The sequence below is a fragment of the Pavona decussata genome, unplaced genomic scaffold (genome assembly GCF_977016875.1).
Source record: "Pavona decussata unplaced genomic scaffold, jaPavDecu1.1 SCAFFOLD_21, whole genome shotgun sequence".
Taxonomy (NCBI): Eukaryota; Metazoa; Cnidaria; class Anthozoa; order Scleractinia; family Agariciidae; genus Pavona; species Pavona decussata.
The window spans coordinates 2,805,006-2,814,572 of record NW_028145444.1 but is presented as its reverse complement, the minus strand read 5'-3'; the positions used below and the strand labels follow the sequence as shown (position 1 = coordinate 2,814,572).

Sequence of the window (9,567 nt, the reverse complement as noted above, 5' to 3'; positions counted from 1 at the left end):
ACACCCTTGTGGTCGCCATATTTTGATCTTCAAGGTTTGCTACATGTATCATTGTGTGATCGATCGTGATCGATATTGTGTGCAGAATAACTCAACTTTGAGGCACGGAAAATACGCTGAAAGGAAATAACACTGATTGGAACTTATCTAGAGACTGTCAGCCTCTGCTACAGGTGTAGAAATCCATTTATCGGTCCTTGAGATGATGCCCAAGTCGAGAGGAAAGGAGAAATTTCTCTTTCTGAAACAAATTCTTGAAGACTCGTCCAGCGACAAGGAAAGCGATCGAAAGAAAGATGCAATGTCAGAACGTGCTTCAAAGAGTGATGAGAGTGTTGAGAAACAAGGAAGAGAAAGTACTGGCCCAACAGGAAAATATCCTGTGTTGTTCATGAAAACTTGTAAGAATAAAGGCTGTCAAACAAGGCTGTCTTCCTTCCCACTGTTTCCTTTACCAGAGGAGACGGAATGGATAAGCGATGAAGAAGCAGAGAAAAGGAAGAAATCCACAGCTTTGAAAAAGAAAAGAAAGCAACGCAGAGCTGAAAATGCACCAAGCAAAAATACTGATGTTGAAGATTACAATGATGCTGAAAAGCTCAAAAGCAAAGTGAAAAATACAGATGGAACGAGGAAAGATTTCAAATCAGAACATCAGCTTAAGGAGACTGATAACCCTGTTCTACAAGCTTGGCTTCATAAAAAGGCTATAGTTTTCCGCAAGCAGAGAAAGCTAGAGCGAAAGGAGCGGCGAGCCAAGAGAGCTGCTTTGGAGGAAGAAGCCAGGATTAAAGCTGAAAGAGAAGTAGAATCTATTGAAAAGGTTGGTGAGTGGCTCAAAAAGAAGCGTAAACAGGCACGAATCTCATGGAGGAGAAATTGTACCAGGGTTGAACCCCAAAGAGTGGGTGGCATCTCAAATGAGGATTCACCCCCACAACCACCCCCAGAGTACAGGGTTGTGAGGAGTTTTCGGTCTACTGCGTCCTCCCCTGTAGTCAAAAATGTTCTTGAGGATTACACAAATAAGGAGAATCCTGTGAATATTTCAAACCAGATGAACAAAGCACCAATGCCATCTTGCAGTGAATCCAATGATAAACTTGTCATTCAGGACACTGAGGACAAAAAACATTCAAGTGTCAGGAAGTCATCAGAGAATCAAGCAAGACGTGATGACAAAATTAAACAGCGGCCAAAAACTGCTGTTGATCGCAGTGAAACTGTGTCACACACTAGACCTAAAACGGCATTAAAAAGGCCAAAGACAGCAAGAGAAAAAAGTACTGCGCCAGCAATAGCTAGCAGTGATTCACCAAAAAAGATGCAATCATTCAGTTATGATGAGTGGTTGAGAGTGAAGCGAGAAGGAGACAAAGAAAGGACAATTCAGAAGAAGCGAGAGTTGATTGATTCTCACTTAGAAGCTGTCATTAAAGAGCTGGGCAAGAAACGAGTGGAAAAAATCATGTCGCCACGAAAACAAGTTGATACAGGTTTGAAGAATTTCTCGCGCTCACCAGTATCTGCTCGGTCAGCCAACTCCAAGACAAGTAAAAGCAGTCCATATAGATGGTTAACAAGCAAAAAACCCAGACCAGAACCACAGGGATGTGATTATCCAGAAGCTCAGAGAACTGAGAGGACTGTGGCATCTCATAACCAACACACAGCTGATGACAGTGATGCAAAAGCTACAGATTTAGTAGCTAAATCTGATCATGATCAAAGTACTGCTGATTCTGGCAAACAACCCAAGCTTGACATCTGTCAGGAAGTTGATGCGAAATATAACGAGCTGAAGCCATCAATCGAAAAAGTTAAAGATATTCTTGATGCTGAGATAAAGAAGCTGAAGGAATCAGGGAGAGGTTTAGAAAAAGAAGTGTCAGTGAATAAACCAACTCAACAAACTGCTGAACTATCACAACCCAAACCCAAGTCATCAAGGCCTATTTCTGCAAGACCAACAACAACAACTCAGCCAGCTTCCATGGCAAGGCCTGGTACTGCAAAATATCTAACAGAAGAGCAAGCTAAAAAGATTGCAGCAGATCTTGATATCCTGGGCTTGTGTGGCAGTGATTCAGAACAAGGGAATGACAGCACAGGGTCTACAGATTCAAAAGTTAAGGATGATCAAAAATCAACTGTGAGGGAGAATTATTTCGACTATGGAAGTGAAGTAGACTCACCCACCACCGCAACACCTGAATTTGTCCAGTGATGAAATAGTATTTCTGTAAAGAGAAACATCTCGAATTTTGCCCTACTTGTAAATCAGTGGGTAAGATGCATGTGAAGTTTGCATGCTTAATATTTTAAAAAATTAGTCATCAGCTTAAGCTTTTAAATCTATTTTGAACTGGACAATACAAGAAACGAAGAAAAACCTGTTAAATAATTTTCTTTGTATACAGCCAAATTATTCACCGAATGGACACCTTCTTGACATCACTGAGTAATTTGTCTCTCCTATGTGGACTTCAGTTCTTCAATCTGACAGGTGCCAAGTTAGTCTTAGCATCTCCTCATCGGAGTGTGTTTTCTCCACTTAATTCCCACCTTTGAACATATGAATAACAGATGCTCAAGGGCTTCTTCATGTTAAGGATGGGCCAATCATTTTATTTGCCTCTTGAAACAAGAAATCCCATGAATATTTCACACTATGTTTGAGAAAATTCTCTTTGCAAAAAAAGAATAATTTTTAATACCAAGTATTATTAGTGTTTTCTTGTACAAATCAAATAATTTAATAACTTTTTCCTGTTTGTACATATACTATTAATACTGCACTGGAACTGAGTTTTATGATACAGCCCACCTTTGTACCTCGTGCATTCTCTGCATTTTACTCAATTAATAGCCTGGGCACATAACCTTGGGTAAATAACATTGCAATATTTGATATGATGCACAGTGGTGCCACAAAATATTGATATAAAAAGCTGTGAATATTGGTTCATTTTTAAATATTATTCTCTTATTATTTGGTCAATTTAAAAAAACAGTTATGAAGTTGGTGCACCCTTACATCATATTGGCACTGTTTCCAGGGTAACCCCAGCAGTGTAATTTTACCATGGCTGGTCCATGACTTAAGTTGGATAGAAATTTTCACTATAAACTACAATAATTATACTCTTGTGAAGGGAGATTGGGGCAAGTCGCAAGTTAAAGAATGAACTTAAAAATTTTGTATAGTGTAGTAATTATTACTATAAAATATTTAATAAAAACTAAGAACATAATTTAAAAAGATATAAATCAACATTATACATGTACTGTTCAATTTCAATGTAGGGGTCTTTTGTAATCTTTTTGTAAATGAAGAATGAATGATATACTGTAATAATGACATGTGAAAGATACACTGTGTTATTAAAAAACTCAAACTCATTGAATAATGCAGTTCCAGAGTTTTGATTGGTTTAATAACCAGTCCACAAATAGTTTACCACGCCCTACAAATGATGGCAAGAGTATGTGTCAGGAGAAAAAGAAAATATCACAAAATCAGCATGGATTTAGCGATATACGGCACTCAAGTAGCTCCAGTGAAGGTGGAGCTTCCAGTCACACACATTTAAGCATTTGTATTTTGTGAAGATCATGTTTCCTTATTCCTGGTGTGGAGCCTTTTTTGAGGCCTTGATGGGAAACAGAACTTCATGCTTCGTATTTGTAGTTTTTACTTATTAGACATGACCACATCATATGCTATTATTAATATTATTATTATTATTATTATTATTATTATTATGTGCAGTTGATAAACGTATGGATGCTAAAATAGAACCACATTGTCATAGGGCGCACAGCGTAACCTATGCGATCTGAAGGAACTATAAGAAGAAAACTGCTGAGTTAACAAAAAAATGGCAATAAAAGATAAAAAATCTTATAGACAATCTAAATCTCTCTGATACTAAAACTATATTGAGCTCCTAATCCTAAGCTATTCCCTCAGGGAAAGTCAAGTGACGGTAGCTTAGAAAGTTCTCACTATGTTGAGAGAACTCGAGAGGGTAGCCTTCTGCATCCTTCTATTATTATTATTATTATTATTATTATTATTATTATTATTATTATTATTATTATTATTATTATTATTATTATTATTATTATTATTATTACACATACCCTGTATTTCTTCTGAAGGTTGGGGAATAGATCCAACTTTGCCAGCAATTGGAAATAGTCAGTTATTTAAGTAAGACATTCCTTGGTGAATTTTTGACAAATTGGCCTCTATCATACCATGTAAAACGTACTATTTTCTAGCCAGGGTGATGCAGACTATTGTTCGTCAAAAGTTACTGACAGGGCATCCAGCGCAAACATTCAAGCAAAATCGTTTAAATATAAATGTCGCCTTTTAAAGGCATATTTGAACTAAAGCTAATTCAGTTCAATGATTTGTTCGGATGCTAAATTAGCTGAAAACGTAAGTGGTAGAAAGTTTTAAGGAATTAGGGAATCTTCTCCGACCTGTCAGTGGCTTTACGAAAATGCTATAGTGGCCTTTTTCGCATTTTTGACGACCGGTATCTAGCTTGCCCCTATCTCCTCGAAAACGACAAATATCAGTTTTCCAGTGTTAGGAATTTTTGAGCAGTCGTTTTGCGAAGAAAACTTGAGATTTTCACCGAAATGATTTTCATCGAAATAGCTTGAGCTATCCACCGAAATGAACCGTCGGAGGGCGAGTTTCGCGCGCCGCGAGTCGTGCGGGCGCTCGCGCGCACGACTCGCGTTCTTCCCGGCGGATTCTCGAGCAAAAGAGAGACTGCTCGCAGTCTAGGATAAATGTTCCTCCTGGGCCCAGTTGTTCAAAGCCCGATTAAGCTAATCTCGGATTAACGTGAACTTTGGTGCGAGTTTAATTAATAATTAATAAAGATTCTCCCAAAAGATTTTTAGCCGTCGGTTTTGCCTTAGACTTTTCTCAACCTTTAGCTTGAAATTAGACTTTTAAACCATTTCCGACGAGCGAGATAAAAACCTCGATTAACTTTTAATCGTGGATTAGCGATAATCGACTTTCAAACAACCGGGCCCTGGACGCTTCAATCTGACTCGCAATTGCATTGCTTTGGGCGTTTTAAATGGCGAACACAAATCCATTTCCAACCTCGTTCCCACGGTCTCTTACCCCTGGGTGCCAGAGGTTATTTTTTTTGGGGGGGGGGGGGGGGGGAGATCGAGAGACAGATCCGCGGGTTAAGCTGGTAAGGGTCTCTCCTCTTCCCGTCCCAAGAACGAGGTTGATTAATTTCGGCATTTGGCGTTCCTTTGAACCACAAATTTGAAAAAAATGCAATATGCCAAATCCGTTTTCAAGAGCTGTCTTGCCTTTGACCAAAGGAATGCGCCCCTTGCTCAAAACTTTCAGTCTTACCGGCTGGTCAGCAAGTTCTCAAAGTTCTGAGAAAGCGGGAGCTAATCTGGAATAAGATTAATTTCAAAACATTTGTAACATTATGGAACAAACAGGGTAATTTTGTCTAATTTTCCAATAAAGCGTAAACAATATAATTCAACGAAAACGAAATCAGTTATTTCGATAACATAATTATCTGTATCAAACTTAAAAGGTTATCTGTGTGGCAGCAGTATGCAATTAAAGAAAAAATTCTATCTACACTTATAGCTAACTGCCAAATATTATTCAATCTTTTCTAAAAATAATAATAAAAAAATAATTTACATTTTTGTTCTTGAAAAACAAAACAAAAACAGTGGTACAGCTTTTCAGAAAATATTATCTGATTACCTGCAAATATGACCCCGTGATTTCTTCATGATTTCTTTTATTTCTTTTAACGTCCACAAAAGAGTGCAAAAATTTGAGCAGAATACCTTATACACCAATTTTGTGTCGATATCAATCAGTCCAATGAAAATTTTGGAGTCCTTGCACTGAGGTAATAAAATGTTGAATGATTTTTCACTCAATATAATAACACTGGGCAGAAATATAATACGAATGTTTGGTTTATCAACAGAGTTAATGACAAAAGGTAAATTGGCTTAGCAGTATAACTCTATTGATAAGGCCAAACCGTTCGTTTCTACTCCTCACCAACTCAACACCGCCCTGAGTTTCTTTTGAAAGTGGCCCCTTATCCAGGAATATAATGGTTTGACACTGAATTTAGTTCAATTGATGTACAACAATAAAAGGCTATTCATGAGCTGTCAACGATTCTTTTTAGCAAATAATTGCTTTTGTTAGCAAATGTTCTTCTCTTTTTTATGCATATTTAAAAATATGCATAAATCTTTTTTTCCCATTTGCGCTGAGATCAAGAATGAGTTCAGCGAATTCCCCTGCTTTTTATTTTAATTTTGGAGCAAACACTTACATATTAGCAGCTTTGCTACTAGTTGAAAAAAAATCCTATTTCAACGTCTGTTTAAAGCGAATTCTCCTGAGGTCCCCAATGTAACGGCTTATCTCAGTATAAAACGGTAGGGCTTAAATCAGAAAACGGGAAATAAACTCGGGCGAAAGGTATCGGCAGGATCGTAGAGCTACCGTAGCTTCCGCTGAACATCAAAAATCGACCTTTTTTCATGCGTATGCTTCACTGCAAAATTCGTTTTTGGTTCTTTTTAGTCCGTGTCAGTTGTATGGTGTTTCATCACCAATGTTGCACGGATTAAGCTGAATTCGGTAGTTGATTGACAGGTTCTTGCATTCTTAAAGGTTATGGATGCGTGACGGTGGGTCGCCAATTGTGTCCTTAGTAGATAGCATAATTAAATCTTCTGTGTCTGTTTACTGACTTGTCTGTTGTTAATCGTTGGACGCTTTACAGCTTTTCTCGAGGACAGTTGCTCGTAATACGCAGCGTACTGAGGTTGGTAAAGATCTGATGCTTATGCTAAAGGGCTCTAAGCTTACGACTGGAGTGAAGTTAACATTCAGACAAAAGCCTGGTATGTTTTCATATTACATAACTTGCATTTGGGGAATTTTAGTTTGTGGCTCTGTTGTTCAATTTCTCTGTCGCTCATCGTAATCCTTTCAACCTCACAAAATTCAAATTCGCCTTTGATTTATAGTATACACAAGCAGCCAAGTGCGAGCACCTTTTACTAAAACCCATGCACAACACATTCCTAGCAAATCTGTCTGTGGCAACACGCAGGATATACCTGAAGGGAGGGGATGGTAGGGAATGGGACACCATGAATCCTTGGTTACAAGACCTTACAACGTCGTCAATTTCACTATCGGGCTGGGAGATGCGGGGGGGTTGAGGTGGGGTAGGGTGTTGAGCAGAATGCCGGCGTGAAGTATATACAACGCCGAATTTGCTCTACAATCATTTGCCACTGTTAAAATTTCCAGGTTAATTTCCAATGTATAATCCTGATTTCTCGCAACCATGGCACTTCAGCGATGTGGTGCTGTCTGTAGAGGGGGCCAAATTTCACGTCCACAAGAGCACCTTGTCAATGTGGTCCCCAGTATTCGAGAAAATGTTCACGTCCGACTTCGCAGAGAAGAACGCCAAGGAGATAGAGCTACCAGGAAAAAAGGCTCGAGAGGTTGAAGTACTGCTTAACGTCGTGTATACGAATGGGAGGGGTCAGAAAATAACAGGTAAGGTTTGTTGTTGTTGTTTGCTTGTGCGTTTGTTTTGTTTTGTTTTTTACTTTACCGGATCCTCACACAGCTCCTCCTCTTAACCAGTTTGCCAAAAAAAAAAGGATCCGACCATTTCGATAGGAATGGAAATTGTAGTCAGGTAGCTTCCGAGGTGCTTCTCTTTCCCGGCCCCCGTTCGGAACAGAATATTGGAAAACTCCGTACTATTGACAAAACAGGATACAGCGTGATTGTTTTTAGCTCGTGATTGGCTTGTTTCAATAAATACAATAAAATCTGCAATTCCACAGCGACAAACCGATGAGAGGTGCCGGATCACTTGTAACTTAGTCCTAAACAACCAATCATTGTCACGCATTTTATATTGTAAATCTTCTTTTGTAACGATCCTTTTACGTTTCTCACTTTTCTTTTTCGTTCAGCCCCCGAGAAAGGTTTGTATTGCAAACCGAAATATCGGACAAAAATTTGTTTTTTTAAAAACAAATATATTTCAGTTATTCTAGCCTTTGTTGTTTGTTCTATCAAGCTCGTCACCTCCGCCGTTGGGATCAGTCTGCCGTTAATATTTTGTATCAATACCTTAGCTAACAGTTAACACGCTGTTTCCTCAGACTGAATCATGACGAGCAAAGCGAACACCAATCGTGGCGTGCCTAATCGTCCTTGAAACCAGCTCCTTAGGGCTCTGATTGGCTCTTAGCGTTCAAACTTTGTGACTATTGTTATTCAGCCCATTGCGATAACTTTTAATATATATTTAACAATGGCTAAGTCAGAATAAGTTTTTTTCCTACTTCTAGAGCAATTTACAATGGAATGTCGAAATAATTAACTTCGCGTTTGCAGTGGTTCTGTTTTACTTCGCTGTGATTGGTTAAAAATAATCAACTCGTGCCACTTTCTCAACCAATCAGAAGTAATAAAAACCAAAACCGATCGTGGCTTGCTCGCACGCGTTTTCCCGCGCTTGAGCCAGTCGGTTACTTCTGATATGCTTCAAATTCTGACTGGTTCATTTTTTTACTTACGTTTGTTGTGATTTTGATTGAAGAGTATGGTTACTTTGGTTTTGGTTTCACGAATTAACTGAAAAAGAATGTATATGTTTGCTGTGGGTTTGGCATTTCAACTTCTATTCTTCCAGGTTAGGATCGCACTATACATAGCGGGTGGGGATAAATTAGGCATATACATGTACTCAGCAAACTGATTTTCTTCTTTATAGGTGAAAACTATCAATTTCTCCTGGAACTTGCTGAGGAATATCAAATGGAGAGAGTCAAAGAGTTATGCTGCGAATATCTTTCTTGCAATGTTCAAGACACGAACTGTGTAAAGTTCTACATGATTGCAGATAAATTTGCTCTTGATTCTGTGATGAAAGAATCTCTTCAGGAGAGTAAATATTTACCGTTAAGTGCTTTAGAAAATAGCGAATGCTTCAACGAGCTTCCCGATAAAACGAAGTTAGAAATCTTCAAAACCAGGATACACGAACTGGAAAAGATACTTGGAGAGTATGTGAACACTTGCTCCAGCCTCGTTACGAGTGTATACAGGAGGGTAGCTGAGAAAGTGCAAACGACGGAATGCGATAACTACGAAGTTCACCGGAGTGGCGCTAACGAGCGCTTTAAACTCTCCTGCAAATGCTGCAGAAGGAGGGTTCAATATGCAAATTGTGACGTGGAATATTGGGAGTTCAGAACACTTTTGAAGAAGCTATTTGATCTAGAAAACTGCAACAGAACGGCAAGGCAATTCAAAAAAGCAACAAGCTAAACAGAAAAGCGAATTAATAGAGTGTGATAAAAACTGGGGAACGATTAAGCAGTCAGATCGAAGCTGATAGACTGAGTTGGGAACAACCAGCAAAGCCTGCATGCGTAGGATAATCTCTAGCAGAGACAAGAAAGTCTCAGAAACGTTCATCGTTTAAA

At 38.7% G+C, this 9,567-nt stretch overlaps 2 protein-coding genes across 2 annotated transcripts; both read left to right on the top strand.

The window, feature by feature from the left end:
* Positions 1–19: 19 nt before the first annotated feature.
* On the top strand, positions 20–2,780 carry LOC146486239 (uncharacterized). Its single transcript, XM_085099889.1, has one exon. It carries the CDS (start codon positions 203–205, stop codon positions 2,225–2,227), a length of 2,025 nt encoding a protein of 674 aa, XP_084956015.1. The 5' UTR covers positions 20–202; the 3' UTR covers positions 2,228–2,780.
* Positions 2,781–6,815: 4,035 nt separating this feature from the next.
* On the top strand, positions 6,816–9,555 carry LOC146486238 (kelch-like protein 24). The gene is made up of 3 exons (XM_085099627.1): positions 6,816–6,948; positions 7,364–7,618; positions 8,853–9,555. The coding sequence occupies exons 2-3, from the start codon at positions 7,375–7,377 to the stop codon at positions 9,407–9,409; spliced, it is 801 nt and encodes a 266-aa protein (XP_084955753.1). The 5' UTR covers positions 6,816–6,948; positions 7,364–7,374; the 3' UTR covers positions 9,410–9,555.
* Positions 9,556–9,567: the final 12 nt, after the last annotated feature.

What these genes read in the sequence shown, in the direction of transcription:
- LOC146486239 (XM_085099889.1), top strand. Translation starts at nt 203, where the DNA reads ATGATGCCCAAGTCGAGAGGAAAGGAGAAATTTCTCTTTCTGAAACAA.
- LOC146486238 (XM_085099627.1), top strand. Translation starts at nt 7,375, where the DNA reads ATGTATAATCCTGATTTCTCGCAACCATGGCACTTCAGCGATGTGGTG. An exon ending in GAGGGGTCAGAAAATAACAG is followed by an intron (nt 7,619 to 8,852) that starts GTAAGGTTTGTT and finishes TCTTCTTTATAG; the next exon opens with GTGAAAACTATCAATTTCTC.